Source organism: Marmota marmota, unplaced genomic scaffold (genome assembly GCF_001458135.2).
Source record: "Marmota marmota marmota unplaced genomic scaffold, marMar, whole genome shotgun sequence".
Taxonomy (NCBI): Eukaryota; Metazoa; Chordata; class Mammalia; order Rodentia; family Sciuridae; genus Marmota; species Marmota marmota.
This window is the reverse complement of record NW_026000185.1, coordinates 5,357,700-5,375,623: the sequence shown is the minus strand read 5'-3', so window position 1 is coordinate 5,375,623 and position 17,924 is coordinate 5,357,700. Positions and strand designations below refer to the sequence as shown.

The window sequence follows — 17,924 nt, the reverse complement described above, 5'->3', positions numbered from 1 at the left end:
CACTGAGCCACAACCCCAGCCCCTGGACATACTCTTGATGACCACAATCACTGGTTTATATAAAAGTACACTGTATTATCAGGATCAATAGTTTATAATCCCAGTGACTTGGGAAGATCTCAAGTTCAAGGCAAGCCTCAGTAATTTAACAAGGCCCTGTATCAAAATTTTAAAAAATAAGTAATAAAAAAGACTGGGGATGGCCGGGTGCAGTAACGTACACTTGTAATCCCAATGGCTTGGGAGGCTGAGGCAGGAGGATCACAACAAGTTCAAAGCCAGTCTCAGCAACTTAGTAAGGCCCTAAGCAACTTAGTGAGACCCTGTCTCAAAATAAAACATAAAAAGGAGGGGTTGAGGAGTAGCTCAGCTGGCAGAGTGCTTGCCTAGCATGGACAAGGCATTAGGTTCAATCCCAGGCCAAAAACAAAAAAAACTGAGGATGCAGTTCAGTAGTAAAGTGCCCCTGGGATCAATTCCTAGTACCTTAAAATAACAACAGGAACACCTTAATTAAAATCAATCAGGGCTGGGGTTGTAGCTCAGTGGCAGATCGCTTGCCTTGCATGTGTGAGGCACTGGGTTCAATCCTCAGCACCACATAAAAAATAAAATAAAGATAGTGTGTCCATCTATAACTAAAAAAAAATTTGAAAAAAAAATTGGGCTGGGGTTATGGCTCAGTAGTAGAGCCTAGCACGTGTAAGACACTGAGATCATAAAAATAAAGGTCCAATAACAACTAATAAGATATTTTTAAAAAATTGATCAGATTACTGCATACCGACTAGTAAGCAGGTGTCTAAGGCCCTGTGAGGCACTCACCTGAGCCCTTTTACCCCAAGACACTCCAAATCTCTGGTCTGCCAAGTCCCATGTCCTCCCTGTAACCAAGTCCACCCCATACCTGGACGGTCAGAGTTGAAGGCAATCAAGGTACAGCTCAATTTAATCTGGTTCCCACATGAGGGGGTGGTTCCTGCACGAATGTCATTGATCCAGGCCTGAAAATAAAGAATAAGTAATGTGTGGTAAAGGCCAGATTTCTACTCAAGACTAAAGCAGTGGGCAGAGGAAAACTCTACTCTAAAGCTGCAGCATTAGAGATGCATTATTTAGATCAAACCCTGTTCCCATTCACGCAGTCCTTTAGGAAATGCAAAATGTTCTTGAAATAACCTAAGTCACTAAGGGGGGTGATTTTGCTTATAAGTCAGTTCCCTAAAAAGGATGAAGAAGCTGTCAGAAGGAAGCCTATTTCTTTCAAAAGGGAAGGAGGGAGGGAGGCAGGAGGAGGAGGAGTGAGTAGCTAAGACAGAAGACGGCTCAGCTTCCCCAATGGTGCTGCTGAGGGCTCTGCCAGGGTTCAGGGACCCCTCCAAGCACTGGGAGAAAAGCACCCATTCTCAACAGGGAAAACTGAGGCTTGGCCTTATCAGAATATGCCCTTCCATTAAGTGTCCTAAATGAGTGAACACCTTACCCCCACAGGCATGGGGTGCTTTTTTTGAAACGAGATCAACAAGGCCCTCATATTTCCTCTGTTGGTGTCAAAACATAGCTCCTTGTTCCTTCCTGCCCCAATGACAGAGCACTCAACTTCCCAGTCCAACCACCTGCAGCATCACACCTAAATTTCTTACTTCAAAGTTCACTTGCCACCAGTAAAATATCAGTACCATCTTTATTTTTCCCTCCCAATTCATGTTTACCATACAAGCATAATGACAGACAGTCTCTTTGAAAAGGAGAACAGACTGCCTGTTCTCCTGTCTCCCTAATATAAATTCAAGTTTTCACTGCAATCTATGGTTCCATTAGGCGCCCCTTTCTGCACTTTACCTTGCTGGACTGAGACCCACTCAGGAGTAAGCACCAGGGCCAGCCAAGTACTCTCCAGACCCCCTGAGGAGCACTTACTGCACTGCCAGCAATGGTCTTAATGCAAGTTTAAACTCTAAAAACTTCCCTCTGCCTTTCAAAGGGTCCCCACTGCACTGAAAACAAAATCCAACTTCTTCCACAGCCCCTCAGACTTGGCAGAACAGCTCTGCACTTAATTGTCACTATGCTTCCCTGATTACTGCTCTCCATCCACCTGCCTTCTTTTCAGTCCTCCACCAGACTCTTTCTCACTTCTCACCCTTTGAGCCTCAGTTGAAATCCAGGCAACCTTCCCCATCACCCTACTGAAATTAACCCCCACATCATCACCCTCCATCTTTGCTCCTCATGAGTGTCTTTCAATGCACTTATTAAAACTTGCAATGTGGCCAGGTGCAGTGGTCCATGCCTGTAATCCCAGCAGCTTAGGAGGATAAGGCAAGAAAGAGGAGTTCAAAGCCAGCCTCAGCAAAAGCCAGGATTTAAGCAACTCAGTGAGACCCTATCTCTAAATAAACTACAAAATAGGACTGAGGGTGTGGCTCAGTGGTCCAGTGCCCCTGAGTTCAATCTCCAGTACCCCACGCATCCCCCAAACAAAAATTGCAATGCCCTTGTATATTTCTCTGCTTGCTGGCTATCTCCTTCATGTGGCTATCAGTGAGAAAGGGAAATGCGGTTGCATTTCGGTGGCCCTGGCTTGCTTTGGGCCGCGATTGGGCCACTAGAGATCAGTTCCTAAACCCAATTATTCGAGGACACTCCCAGGCCTTCCAAATAACACGGGGAGTAGCAGACCAAGGTTGGCATCATCCGTGCAGCACATCCCTCATCAGACCTGTTGCCCTGATGGAGGTCAGAGGTACCCCCACACACAGCACTCGGCTCAGCTCTTCCTCTGAGCTCCACCTGCTCTGGCTTCCCCAGGCCCCACCCAGGCTCCGGCAGCATCACCAAGAGTAAAGGAAGAGCTTGAAGCAGAGAAAGGAGGAAGCGCTGGCGGAAACCCGAGGGAGGGCCCGCTTCTGGCCAACGGCGCCCTTCTACAGCTGCCATACTCGGACTTGCCCAGGCCAGGGAAAGAGACGCATCTCTCCCTCAGCCTGGCCTCGGGCAGAGGCGGTCCACGGCGGTCCAAGGCGGGGAGGAGCGGGCAGGCTCCAGCAGCTTCCAGATCTCAGCTCCCCAACGAGGCCGACCGGAAGCAGGGAAGGGAGGCAGCCTCGCAAGTCTCAAGCCTGGCCCCAGTCGCAAGGGATACTTCGCCTCAGAGGTCCCAGAACTAGGCAGGCGGGCCAAGCAGGCCGCCGGGATCACCGAACAGCGGGGCCACGTCTGCCCTCCTAGCAGCGACGGGGCGGCCCGGGCGCCTGGGCCTGAAGGGAGAGCCCGGGGGAAGTAGGGCTGGGAAACTTGGCAAGCCGGGGCGTCCACTGAGGGGCCGGNGGCAGCCGGGCCTCCATGTGCCGGAACTTGGACACCTTGAAGCGGTTCATGGAGGCAGAGACCGTTTGCACACAGCTTGGGTGACCCGGGAGTCAGCTCTCAGGTGCACGCTCAGCAGCCGCGACTCCAGCTGCCTGCTGCCCCACCCGCAACCCTTGGTCCACGGCCACGCCCTGAGCGCCCCCGGCCAATCGTAGCCGTCTGCGGGCTTCCTGACACGCCCCCAACCTCTCTCTCTCTTGGAGCGCGCGCGCCGTCGGCTCCGCCTCCCTGCCAATGGCCGCGAGGTCGTCCGCGAAGCCACGCCCAGATGCCGAGGAAGCGCCGGCGCGGGTGGGTGGTCACGTGCCTTGCGGCTTTTTGCCGGCGGCGGCGCGCGTGGGGACCTGGCTCTGCAATGGAGATTCTGCGGGCAGGATTTGTCCCAGGAGGCTTTTCAGTGTGTTAGGCGTCCCTTCCTGCACTACCTACCTCCTCAATTAGGGAGGGCAGAAATTAGCGATTCCGGAGACCGGAAACCCGACTTAGGGGGGATATAGTTCGGTGGTAGAGTGCTTGTCTACCGTGCTCCTGGTCCTAACTACGGGCCGCAGCAAAGAGAAAAAAAAAAAAAAAAGGATAAGCCTTTGGCCCCAGGTAACACCGATGTAAATGACAGAGGGGAAACTGGAGCCCAAGTCTGACGCATATCCCTGTCCTCAGGGCCTACTCAAAAGCCTCTGCATTCTCTTCATCCTGCTCAGGGCAGGTGGGAGGGTGAGGGGCTTCAGCATAACTCCTTGGAGTTATGTCCTGGCGGGTCCCCTCCAGCCCTTGGGTGTAGTGAGGAATGCTCCCCGCAATAAATTAAGTCATTTCGATAAACAGGAAAGAGAGCAGAAGATAAGAATCCCTTAAAAAAGCTATGTCTTGGGCTGGGGATATAGCTCAGTTGGTAGAGTGCTTGCCTTGCATGCACAAGACCCAGGGTTCAATGCCCAGTACCACACCAAAAAAGAAAGAAAGAAAGAAAAGAAAAAGCTATGTCTCCAGAGGCGCTGCATGGCTTAGTTCCCCAGCGACTCGAGAAGATGCAGTGTTTGTTCTGCCTGTGACCGTTCATTCCAAGCCATCTTCTCATCACTAAACAGTGACTCCATGCAATCTGAATGCTGTGCGCTTTGGAACTGGCAGAACACTTGCCCAAGCGTGCAGGTAAAAGGGATTTTGATCTGAGAAATTTTGGTCTGGAATGGTCAGCTGCTTTGAAAATTCCCTTTCCACAGCAGGTGATAGGCTGCACAGACCAGGTAATGCTGACAGGCCCCAAGGGAATCGGAAATATGGATCTTTCTAAAGAGGTAAATTATGAAAACTGCTTACCTGTATCCTACTAAGCGATTCAAAAGCATTTTTGATGAGTAAAAAATAGAATGTCAGTAGAGTTGATTGAAGTGTAGGATACAGAGCTTTAAGCATCTGGCACCCACAGATGTGCAGTGTGCCCACACTTACCAGATCTGGAATACCAGCAGCTTCAGAAAGACACCTCCAGCACAGTCTTGTGTTGGTTGTGGAGTTTCATTACCTCAGTTATAGCTTTTAAAATGGTATGGTAAAAAAGTATACAATTTACTATCTTAACTGAGGTAGGGGGAGATGAAACCCAGGGCCTTTCCCATGCTAGACAATTGCTCCTCCACAGAGCTATATTTCCAGCCAGTAGCCTGTTTTTTTTTTTTTTTGGGGGGGGGAGGGCGTACAGGTATGGAGGATTGAATTCAGAGACACTTGAACACTGAGCCATGTCCTCAGCCCAATTTTGTGTTTTATTTTATCACTGAGTTGCTTAGCACCTTGCTTTTGCTGAGGTTGACTTTGAACTTGTGTTCTTCCTGCCTCAGCCTCAGGAGCTGCTGGAATTACAGGCATGTGCCACCACGCCCAGCTGGTAACCATTCTTAAGTGTACAATTTGGTGGCATTAAGTGCATTCACAGGGGCCATATGCGGTAGCACACACCTGTAACCCAGCAACTCAGGGAGGCTAAGGCAGGAAGATCACAAATTCTAGGACAGACTCAGCAACTTACCAAGACCCTGTCTCAAAATTTTTAAAAAGGGCTGGGGATGTGGCTCAAGCAGTAATGCGCTCACCTGGCATGCGCGGGGCGCTGGGTTCAATCCCCACTACCAAAAAAGAAAGAAACTGTATCCATTACACAATAACTCCCCATTTTTCTCTCTCACTTTCCCCAGCCTCTATGAATTTGACAACTCCAGATACCTCATACAAGTCATCATGACTTTATTTTACTTAGCTTAATGTCCTCAAAGTTTCATCCGTGCATGTTGTAGACTGTGACTAGATTTCTTTCCTTTTTAAGGATGAGTAATGGCTGGGGATGTGGCTCAAGCGGTAGTGTGCTCGCCTGGCATGCTTGCGGCCCGGGTTTGATCCTCAGCACCCCATACAAACAAAGATGTTGTGTCCGCCAAAAACTAAAAAATAAATATTAAAAAATTCTCTCTCTCTTTCTCAAAAAAAAAAAAGGATGAGTAATATAGTATTGTGTATGTGTACCACATTTAGCTTATCCATTCATCTGTCAGTGGACTCCTGGCTATTGTGAACAATGCAACTAGGAACATGGGTTATGGGTATACAAATATCTGAGACCCTGCTTTCTTTTTTTTTAAATGCAGATTGTCACACTGAATTTATTTATTTATTTTTTAAAGAGAGATGGGGGAGAGAGAGAGAGAGAATTTTAATATTTATTTTTTAGTTTTCGGCGGACACAACATCTTTCTTTGTATGTGGTGCCGAGCATCGAACCTGGGCCGCACGCATGCCAGGCGAGCGCGCTACCCCTTTAGCCACATCCCCAGCCCATGAGACCCTGCTTTCAATTCTTTGGATATATACCCAGAAATGAGATTTCTAGGATCGTACCATGTGGGGAGCCACTCTGAATGACCCAAGCCTTTCATCCTGAAGCAGGAGGCTCTGACCAATCACTACATTTCATGGTGACTTGGGTGTTGTCCCAGCCCAGGAACTAGAAGGCATGTCTTCAGGAGCTATACTCTCCTATTCCTTTGTAGTACTACCCCTTTGCCCTGTTTAGGATAGAATGTTCCATGGAAGTGCCATTTGTGTGTCCCCCTTCTCTGGCTCTGACGTGGCCTTCTAGATGTCAGTCAACCTGCTGACAGCAGACATCTGAAAGCTAGACTCAACCCCCTGAAACCTGACCCTCTCTCTCTCTCTCTCTCTCTCTCTCTCTCTGTGGACCCTTAAGGTCAGAGGAGCTGTCATAGGAGCTGTCACAGGACCCACAGAAAAAGGTATCTCTTTCTCTTCTGTGGTTATTTCATGCAGCCCAGTTCATTTGGAGAGTCTTAGTTGTGAGAAACGCGACAATACCAAAAGTTGTTTTGTGTGTTTTTTTTTTTTTTTTTGAAGGGGGAGTTTGTTGTTGTTGTTTTAATTTTGTCTTTTAAATTTTGAGACAGAGTTATATTAATTGCCCAGGCTGGCCTTGAACTTGTGATCCTCCTGCCTCGATTTTCCTATAGCAGGGATCAGAGGCTATATCACCACACTTGGTAATATGGTAGTTCTGTTTTTAATTTTTTGAGGAACACATAATTGGTATTGAGTTTGGGATTTTGTTTTGTTTTTTGGTGCTGGTAATGGAACCCAAGGCCTTGGATATACTAGGCCAATACTCTACCACTTAGCTACACTCACAGCCCAGAATATTGTGCTTCTTAAGTCAAAATTCCTGATGGTTAGTATCATTCCTTAGTTACTGTTTGCATCAGTAGTATTTTTTATGTGTATTTGCTTTTTCAATTTTATTTTTATTTTTAATTTTTTTTTTATCAGTAGTATTTGATCTAACTTTCTCCTAAGCTGACATTCACACAATACTCAATATGCTTCAAATGTGAATCAATTGTACACCTATGAAAAGGTTCACATAAGCCTCTTAAATATGCTTGGTATCACTTCATTGCTATCCCTGAAGTATTTATTTATTTTTTATTTTTGGGGGGGTACCAGGGATTGAACTCAGGGACACACTATCACTGAGCCACATCCCCAGCCCTATTTTTTGTATTTTATTTAGAGGCATGGTCTACACTGAGTTGTTATAGCACCTTGCTTTTTGCTGAGGCTGGCTTTGAACTCACAATCCTCCTGTCTCAGCCTCTTGAGCCGCTGGGATTATAGGCGTGCACCTCTGCGCCTTGCAATTTTTTGTATTATAAATTTACCATTGGGTCACATGGGCCTAAGAAAGCACATACACAATGCAAAAGTTTATTAACAGGGCTGGGGATGTAGCTCAGTGGAAGAGTGCTTGATTGGCATGCATGAGGCCCTATGATTGATCCCCAGCACCATAAATAAATAAATAAAAATGCTGGTGAGAAGGAACAAGTAAGAGGGGTTGAAGTATAGAAATGGGAAGGATTGATCAATATAGCAAGTTTCTTGAGAAGGCAGAATATATCAGGGTGCTGGTGGGCAGGAAGATGGCTTAGAGAAAGCCATTAACCCCAGAGGTAACAAAAGGACATGCCATGGCATAAATCTGGTTCACAGATAATGTTACAGATTATATATTTGTGTCAACTCAGAATTCATGTGCCAGATGTCCCCTCCAACTCCAGTGGGGTAGTATTATGATTTAGGGCTTTTAGGAGGTAATTAGGTTTAGAGGATGCCACAGGGGAAGACCCATGAGGGCAAGCTCCATATTACTGAGCTGTATCCATTCATGTCTAGTCATGAAAGGACTAAAGGACTAGAGCTCACTCGCCTTTTTTGTGCAAGCACCAAGGAAGGCCCTCATCAAGAATCTGACTGTGATAGCACACTGATTTTGGATTTCTAACTTCCAGAAGCAAGAGAAAAATGTGTGTGTTGTGAAGTCACCAGTCTCGTGGTATTCTGTTAAGGCAGCCAGAGCCAACTGGGACAGAAGTACTTCTGTCCTTCAGTTGGTTTGTATAGCATTTTTTTAAAGGGGGGGAGGGAGGGAGGGAGAGAGAGAGAGAGAGAGAATTTTAATATTTATTTTTTAGTTTGTTTTTTTTTTTCCCGGCGGGGCACAACATCTTTGTATGTGGTGCTGAGGATCGAACCCGGGCTGCACGCATGCCAGGCGAGCGCGCGGCCGCTTGAGCCACATCCCCAGCCCTGTATAGCATTTTTTAAAATTTGGAAATTATATAAAATTTTGTATTTTACTTTCTTTTTTCTTTTGCAGTACTAGGGATTGAACTGTTATGCTCGAATTCGGGACCCCCAAAAGACCACCAGAGACCCAAGATCGATGTAAGCAGCAAAGAGGTGTTTATTGCAAGCTAGCTCGGTCCTCTGCGCGCACACAGCAACTGGTGACACTGAGAGGCCCCGAGAGCCCAGGGTTTGCAGCAGTTTTATACATTCTTTGGAGAAGGCAGGGACCCCCACATACATCATAGCATCTCTTAGCAAATCTTCACACACTGCGGGAAAATCAAATAACAACTCTAAAACATGATTAGCACATTCACTCGCGGGAACAAGTTGGGTAAGGGTGATTGGTCAGTACAAAAGGGGTATTCATTTGAACTGATTGGTTTAAGCCAAGAGGGGTGTTCATGCTGAATTACATGGTTTCCCAACACGTTATCAACCACCATAAACTACTGGGAGGGTCATCTGGCATCCCAAGTATTTCTCTGTCTCATGCTGATTGGTGGCTGCTAGGGGGTTGCTATGGATCCCCACCTAGCCTGACTGAGTCAGGGATACCTGGCGCAGCAGATCTCTCCTGTTATTTGTAGATAAACCACTTAGCAGGGTGGGAATGTGCCTAGGAGTGCTCTGTGGGTCTTTCAAGGACAAAGGTCATGTCCCTTCCTTGGACAGGCTTTGCTCTGAGGTAGAGGCTGGTTTTTCAGAACCTAGGGATGCTCTACTACTGAGCTACATCTCTAGTCCTTTTTTTTGGTGGTGGGGGGTACCAAGGATTGAACCCAGGGGCACTTAACCACTGAGCCACATCTGCAGCCCTTTTTTATATTTTATTTTTAGACAAGGTCTCACTGAGTTGCTTAGGACCTCATTAAGTTGCTGAGACTGGCTTTGAACTCATCCTCCTGCCTTAGCCTCCGAAGGCCACTGGGATTACAGTATGTGTCACCCTGCCCAGCCCTAGTCCTTTTAATTTTTTTAAACATTTATTTTTTAGTTATAGGTGGGCACAATATCTTTATTTATTTATTTATTTTTATGTGGTGCTGAGGATCAAACCCAGTGCCGTGCAAATGTTTGGTGAGCACTCTACCACTGAGCCCCAGCCCCAGCCCTAGTCCTTTTAATTTGTAATTTTTTTTTTTTTTTTGAGATAGGGTCTCACTAAGTTGTTAGGGATGGCCTTGCACTCGCAATCCTTCTGCCTTAGCCTCCCAAATCTGCTGATTGACATATAGGAATTGACCATTCCCAATTGGATTTCAGACTCTTGAAAAATGAAAGATTTGGTGATTCTGGGTCCATATCTTCACATAGGTATGGGTCCAGAGCGGAATAGTACTTGTTCCCTTTAAAGCAGGTGCTCTTGGGGGATGGGGATGTTGAAAAATTAAAGTAGATGTTCTTGCCAGGCATGGTGGCACATGCCTGTAATCCCAGTGACTTAGGAGTTCAACCTCAGCAACCAAGCAAGAATCTATCTCTTAAAAGTTCAAAAGACAGCCAGGGATATAACTCAGTGATAGAATGCCCCTGGGGTTCATTCCCAGGGGAAGGGGAACAGATGTTTTCACAGTTCTACTGTGCTCTATCACCTTTTACTCCATAATTCTTTTTTTTTTTTTTTGAGATAGGTTCTAACTATATTTATTGCCCAGACCGACCTTGAATTTTCAATCTTCTGCTTCAGCCTCTTGAATAGGTAAAACTACAATCATGTGCTTTTCACTCTTATACTTTACCTACCTGGCCTTAGCACCTGAGTTTGTGACTCCTAACCTACTCTCCTAGGCACTGGCTGTGGTGGGTGCCTGATGAGAGCAGACAGCTCTTCTATCTACACAGTGACCAAGCTGAGTTCCACAACCAGGAAGAGAAAAGGAACAAAGAGACAGCAAGATCCAGGGAGTGACAGTCTGTTTCATGTGTTCCCAAATCCTTTCTGGCTAGAGAGGGTGAGTCCTGCTAGTAGTGCTTGAAGCACTGTGGCTGCTGCAAACTTGAGCAGAATAAATTACTTCATCAGTTGCAAAAGTGGACTGGAGGGCCACCAAAATTTCTCCCAGTGCAAGCCCATGAATTAGCAGCCTGACTTCTTTTTTTATATTTATTTTTTAGTTATAGGTGTCTTTATTTTACTTTATGTGGTGCTGAGGACCGAACCCAGTGCCTAACGCATGCTAGGCAAGTACTCTACCACAAGTACTGAGCCATAATCTCAGCCCAGCTTGACTTCTTTATAATCTACAAACAAAGACAACTTCTCAATTGTGCTGAAAACAACTCTCTACCCCAGTAACTATCAGAGGGTAGGTCAGATTCCAGCAAAACAATGATGTCTGGTTAGTGTGGTGCCTGGTGTAATGATCTAGATTTCACAGGATCTATTGTCATGAATAATTAATAAATGGTGGTACACGCCTGTGATCTCAACTACTGGAAGGCTGAGGCAAGAGGATTGCAAGCTCAGGGAAGCCAGGGCAACTCAGCAATATCCTGTTCAAATTTTTAAAAAATAAAAGGGCTAGGGCTATAGCTTAGTGGTAAAGAGCCTAGAATGAGTCAAGCCCTTGGCTCAATCCCCAGTAAATACCAAAACAAAACAAAAACTGAGAATAAGTAATAGTGAACCAGAATTTGGGAGTCCATTGTGGGAAGTTCTCCTTCTGGAAAACCCCAAAACATGTCATCCAATTAAAGGAACATTAACAGAAGAGAAGGGACCAAAAAGGAGGACAAGAACAAACAATCTGCACAAAAGCTTAAGTCTTAGGACACATTCTAATTTTATTTATTTTGAAGCTAGAGGAATTGAACCCAGGGCCTTGCACATGCTAAGTGCATACTCTACCACTGAGCTATGTCCCCAGGCTTTATATCCTAATTTTAAACTGTGATGCCAACAATGTTTCGGGTATGGTATCCCCTTAAAATCAGTGGTTTTAAAAAATAGAAAGGGAAAAAAATTAGTGGTTTCCATGAATCAGAGTTTTTGCAAGAGAGAGAGATGGATAAAGCCAGCATCAGGGTCAATCACAGATTCCTTAAGTCTAGTTATCTGCCTCTGAACTTATTTTTTTTACTAAAACACACATTGAAGATGTTTTATACTTAAACCACACCTTATTCACTTCAGGATCTGGCGAAGAGAGATACATGTAGTTATCTCAGAAATTAATAATTTTACAACTAAATATATTTTTAAAATTGTGTAAGCTAGGCATGATGGCATATATCTGTAATCCCATCAACTCGGGAGTCTGAAGCAGGAGAATCACAAATTTGAGACCAGTCTCAGCAATTTAGCGAGGCCCTGTCTTAAAATAAAAAATAAAAAAAGGTCTAGGGATGTTACTCAGTGGTTAAGTGCCCCTGGATTCAATCTCCAGTACAATTAAAAAAAAAAAAAAAAAGTAAAGAATGGTAGATGGTGATCCCAATGGTATTGTGTTCATTGTCAGTTCAAAGCCGTCCCGGGTGAATGAGGCAAGGACTCATAACATCTGTAGGGATTTATCTGTGCCCACTGTAGATATCATGACCCAGAACATCTGTACCATACATTCTAACCCCTTTGGGATTGTCCCACAGTCTCTTAAGGAAGAAAGGAAATGCTAACATTAGAAAAATTCTGAGCTAGCTTTTTCTTTTCCTTTTTTTTTTTTTAGAGAGAGAGAGAATTTTTTAATATTTATTATTTAGTTTTCGGCAGACACAACATCTTTGTATGTGGTGCTGAGGATCAAACCCGGGCTGCACGCATGCCAGGCGAGCACGCTACCGCTTGAGCCACATCCCCAGCCCATCTTTTCCTTTTCTTTTTTTTTTTTGGTACTATGGATTGAACCCAGGGACACTTAACCACTGAGCCACATCCTCAACCCTTTTATTTTTTAATTTTGAGACAAGGTCTTAATGAGTTGCTTAATGCCTCACTAAATTGCTGAGGCTGGCCTTGAACTTGGAATCCTCATGCTTCAGCCCTGGAGCTACTGGGATTATTATAGGTGTGTGCCACCATGCCTGGTCTGAGCTAGCCTTTATAGCCTCAGGAAGAGTGTGCCCTCCCTGGAAGGGCTCCTCACTCATGGGAGGGTTGCAGCCAAATGGCATCATGGACTTGCTCACTCCCATTTAACCTCAAATGGTCAGTGGTTTCAGCAAGAAATCATGGAATAGACACTCATTTTCTTTACCTTTAACCCGCACCCTGGAGGTCTACCAGTGTGTTCAGATGTAACGACAGATGTGATCGGAAGAGAACCTGGTGGAATTACTGGACTAGTAAAACGAAGAGCACATGAGGGGATGCACTTGCTGCCTTGCATGCTCTCTGTAAGCAATTTTATTTCTCCTTAAAGCTCAAGATGGGGGAATTCAGAATGGAGAACACAGGGCACAGGGAGAGGAGGCTTACTCTGCCTAGGAATGCGGGGAGATGTGGTCCATGTGCTCCTCCCAGTCTTTGGCAACAGGCCTGAGATGGACAATTTGTATCCTGTCCCAATTGAAGGCTTTGGAAGGCAGGGCAACAGTTCCTACATAAGGGTGACAGTATTTGTTCTGCCTCCCTCTTCTTGTGAGAATCAAATGAAATGAAACATGAGAAAATATTTTGTAAATTATCAAGGGCTAGGCAACTAAGAACTAATGATATAACAGGCCACATGGTTTACAGGAAAGAGCCATGTTTTCACTGTTAGAAGACCTGGTCTTGGGGCTGGGGATGTGGCTCAAGCGGTAGCACGCTCGCCTGGCATGCATGCGGCCTGAGTTCGATCCTCAGCACCACATACAAACAAAGATGTTGTGCCCGCCAAAAACTAAAAACAAATAAATATTAAAAAATTAAAAAAAAAAAAAGACCTGGTCTTAGGTGTTACTGGCCATGTGACCTTGAACAAATCTTTACATTCTTTCAGAATTTATTGTATTTGGAAGGGGTGTCCACTAGAGAAAATAGTCTTTTTGCCAGGCACGGTGGTACACTCCTGTAATCCTAGTGGCTTGGAAGGTTGAGGCAGGAGAATCGCAAGTTCAAAGCCAGCCTCAGCAAAAGCAAAGCACTAAGAAACTCATTGAGACCCTGTCTCTAAATAAAATACAAAAAGGTCTAGGGATGTGGTTTAGTGGTTGAGTATCCCTGAGATCAATTCCCAGTACAAGGAAAAAAAAAAAAGGAAAAGAAAATAATCTTTCCTACCCGCTTCACAGAGTTCTGATCATATTGGAATATAAAATGTCAGAAGAACTGGGCATGGTGGCAAGTGACTGTAATCCAGCAGCTCAGGAAGCAGAGGCAGGAGGATCCTGAGTTCAAAGCCAGCTTCAGCAACTCAGTGAGGCCCTAAGCAACTTACTGATGTTAGGTAGTAGCTAGTAATAAGCGGTGAGATGCAGCCAAGGTCACAGGTGTACTTTAAATTATTTAAGGGTCTTCTTTAAACTACTTCCAAACTAAACAAGAAAGCAAAGTATGGTAGTTAATTTGTAGAAAAGAAATGGAAGCAAAAGGAGCTAATCGGGAAACATGTCAAGAGAAAAGGATTAATGGAATTAACTTTTGATAGGGTCCACTGATATTGACATGAAGCTAGGAATTATGGCTAAAGGTGCCTCCATTTATCTGGGGAGGAAGATTCCTTTAGTAGCACAGGTGCACTAAGGTAACTTCTGACCAGTGATTTATCCTAGTGCCCACATTAACATGGGATTGACTTGTAGATGAAGCCCCCTTAAATAGGATGGCTACCATGACAGTTTTAGAGAGGACCAACTAAGGTAAAAAACTCCTCCACCACCTGATGTGAAGGAAGAGTGGAGCACCTGGTTGGCAAAGAGTATAGAAGGTGGTCCCCAGTTGTCCTGGTAAACATCAAAGAGTAATAAAATTGGGATGGCATTGTCTCCTTTGTCCTACTCTGCTTGGAGATAGCCCACTCTTTACCTTGAGAGTACTTTTTGCTTAATGCTCACTTTTGTTTTTACTGTATTTTCACCTCACATTCACTTCTAATAAAGTTCTTTTACGTGATTTTTAGTGTCTGACATTAAATCTTCTTTCATCAGAACACAAGAATCAAGGTTAGGAGTTTCAGCTCCCTGCTTTCCTGTGGTAGTGACACCCTGTCTCTAAATAAAATATAAAAAGGGCTGGGCGGTGCTGGGATGGCTCTGTGGTAGAGCACTCACCTGGCACGTGTGGGCACTGGGTTTGATCCTTAGCACTGCATAAAACATAAACAAGTAAAATAAAGGTATTTATTTATTAAACTAAAAAGGGGGGGGCTGGGGATGTGGCTCAAGTATTTAAGCACCCCTGGATTCAATCCCTGTATAAAAAAAAAATGATAAGAAGAAGCCAGGTGTGGTGGCACACTCCTGTAATCCCAGTGGCTTGGGAGGCTGAGGAAGAAGGATTGCCAGTTCAAAGCCAGCCTCAACAACAAGGTGCTAGGCAACTCAGGAAGACCCTGCCTCTAAATAAAATACAAAATAGGGCTGGGGATGTGGCTCAGTGGTTGAGTGCCCTTGAGTTAATTCCCAGTACCAAAAAAGAAGAAGAACTGTGAACTGTAAAGAAGTAAAGAAGTTATTCTTAGCACATTACAGCTTTCAGATTTCTCCATAATCATATACATATTGCCTAAAATAAGACAGTCAGACATCTCAAACATTATAAGCCCAAATAATAACTTATCATTCTCCCCAAACCTTCTCATTAATTGGGTTCATTAGCTTGGTTGGGGAATCATTTAAAAAGTTTCTGTTGGGGCTGGGACTGGGGGTCAGTGGTAGAGCACTTGCCTGGCATGTGTGAGGCACTGGGTTCGATTCTCAGCACCACATTTAAATAAATAAATAAATAAAAATAAAGATCTATCAACAATAAAAAAATATATATATATCTGCTCTTTCAGGGGTGTTGGCATATACCTGTAATCCCAGCAACTTGGAAAGCTGAGGCAGGAGGATTGCAAATTCAAGACCAAACTTGACAACATTACTGATGCTCTGAGAAACTCAGTGATATCCTGTCTCAAAATAAAAAGGGCGGTGATATAGTCCAGTGGTAAAGTGCCCCTGGGTTCAATTCTTTTTTTTTCCCAATTCTTAGTATTTAATTAATAAAATAAATAAATAATAAAAATAAAAAGTATCTGTTCTGTACCCCAACACCAGTCAAAAAACAGGTCAGCCAGGTGCGGTGGTGCACACCTGTAATCCGAGTGGTTTAGGAGACTGAGGCAGGAGGATTGCAAGTTCAAAGCCAGTCTCAGCAACTTAGCAAGGCATTTAGCAACTCAGGAGACCCTGTCTCTATTAAAATATATAAAAAGGTCTGGGGATGTGGCTCAGTGTTTAAGTACCCCTGGGTTCAATCTCCAGTATCCCCAAACAAACAAACAGAAAACCATAGGCCAGACTCCTCTAAAGGCAGAGAAAAAGCCCGAATGCCTCCCATTTGGATGTTCAGGACTGGGGGTGTAGCTCAGTAGTAGAGTGATCGCCTAGCATATATGAGGCCCTGGTTTCAAGCCCCAGTATCTATCCATCTCTGCTTCTTCCTCCAACCCCTCCCCGACAATGACTCTTCTCAGATTCTTCTTAAGAATCAAGCCTAGGGCTGGGGATGTGGCTCAAGCGGTAGAGGCGCTCGCCTGGCATGCGTGAGGCCCGGGTTTGAACCTCAGCACCACATACAAACAAAGATGTTGTGTCCGCCAAAAAATAAATATTAAAAAAAAAAAAAAGAATCAAGCCTAACCAGGTGTGGTGGTGCACACCTGTAATTCCAGCGACTTTGGAGGCTGAGGCAGGAGGATCACAAGTTCAAGGACAGGCTCAGCAACTTACTGAGACCCTGTCTCAAAATAAAAAAATGGGCTGGGGATGTGGCTCTCTGGTAGATGTGGTTCTCCCTGGGTTCAATCCCTGGTGGAAAAAAAGAAGAAGAAGAAAGGAAGGAAGAAGGGAGGGAGGAGGGAAGAAAGACAGATCCACATACACACAACTATTCTGTACAATACTGGGGGTAGAGAGCAGGGGGAGCAGTGATCTTCCTAAACCCATCGATGAACCCTTAGGTTCCCTTCCTATTGCTTGGTGAGGTGATGGTCTTGGAAGAATGCAAGTTGAAACTTCCTTGCAACTTATCAGGCAGGTCTTACCTTTCTAGCCTCCTATTTGCAAAGCCTGACTTTAGGGTTTAAGCAAACACTTTTGCATCTCCAGACATTAGATTTTTAAATTCTTGCCCTTGTATTACTTTATCCCTACCAGATGCACTTTTTATCAAAGTCCAATTCGAACATTACCTCTCAGAAGGCCTTGACAGTTGAATCCAACTTCCCCAGAATGACTCCTTACCAGTGTACACCTAGAATAGCATTTAGTACACTGTTACTTGTGCTACTTATCAAGGAGCGCGCGTCTCTCTCTCTGTTTTTCTGGGAGAGGGGACTGGGGATTTAACGGGGGGGCCACTTTAACCAACCTCAGGACTCCCATGCTTTTTTTTTTTTTTTTTTTTAAACTGGGAATTGAACCCAGGAGCGCTTAACTGCTGAGTCACATCCCAGTCCTTTTAATTTTTTGAGACGGGGCCTCGATAAATTGCAGAGGCTGGCCTTGAACTTGAGATCCTCCTGGTTCAACTTCCTGAGCCGTTGAGATTACAGGCGGGTGCCACTGCGCCCGGCGGAGTCTGTCTCAAGTGAGGTTTGCTCTTCCAGGGCAGGGATGGTATGACATTCATCTCCCTATCCCCAGTATTCTACAAAGTGCATAAAACCGCGGATGCACGAGACAATGGGTGTTCACAAGGTTTATGAAACTCATTTTGGGGGAGCTCGGCTATCATTCTGAATGATCAGCAAGTTCGCTACATTTTTGGAGAAGGCAACTATGCTTAGCAAGAGCAGAACTCTCGCCATCCAGCTCGCAGGTTCTGGGAGGCGGGGCTGCCTGAGCGACCCACACGCTCAGAGACGCAAGCTTCAGGGTCAGCCGAAGGCAGCCGCGCGCTGCATGCTGGGATCCGCGCGACCTAAGGCCGCGTAGCCTGCAGGGACTTGTAGTTCCCCTCCTGGCCAGAATCCTCAGGCCAGTTACAATCGCTACGCTCAGCCACGTCGTTCACAGGCAAAGTGCAGTCTTTGATCGTCCAGCACAAAATGACTGGATTCTCCTGGGCAAGTGTGCCTGACAGCATCTTCAAAGAAAAGCTCAAGCCGGCACGGGCTATCAGCAAGGCGAGCCAGGGAGGCTGCGCGTGCGCAACGCGTGCGTCCCTGCGTGCGCGTGGAGGCCCCGTCCCCGGAAGCGCCGTCCTGCGAGGCCTCCTTGAGCCGGCCGGC

General features: G+C 45.4%; 1 protein-coding gene across 3 annotated transcripts in view; it reads right to left on the bottom strand.

The window, feature by feature from the left end:
- The window catches only part of Coro7 (coronin 7), a 55,939-nt gene extending 52,428 nt beyond the window's left edge, over positions 1 to 3,511 (bottom strand). The window contains exons 1-3 of one of the 3 annotated variants that reach the window (XM_048789235.1): positions 3,319 to 3,510; positions 1,966 to 1,975; positions 908 to 1,004 (exon numbers count right to left, since the gene is read on the bottom strand). In XM_048789235.1, coding sequence (XP_048645192.1) covers positions 908 to 1,004; positions 1,966 to 1,975; positions 3,319 to 3,380 — 169 coding nt within the window. In that variant the 5' untranslated portion in view covers positions 3,381 to 3,510. Of the gene's footprint in view, positions 1 to 907; positions 1,008 to 1,965; positions 1,976 to 3,318 lie in introns of all 3 variants that reach the window. The other 2 variants (XR_007342613.1, XM_048789233.1) reach the window with 2 other exon arrangements.
- Positions 3,512 to 17,924: the final 14,413 nt, after the last annotated feature.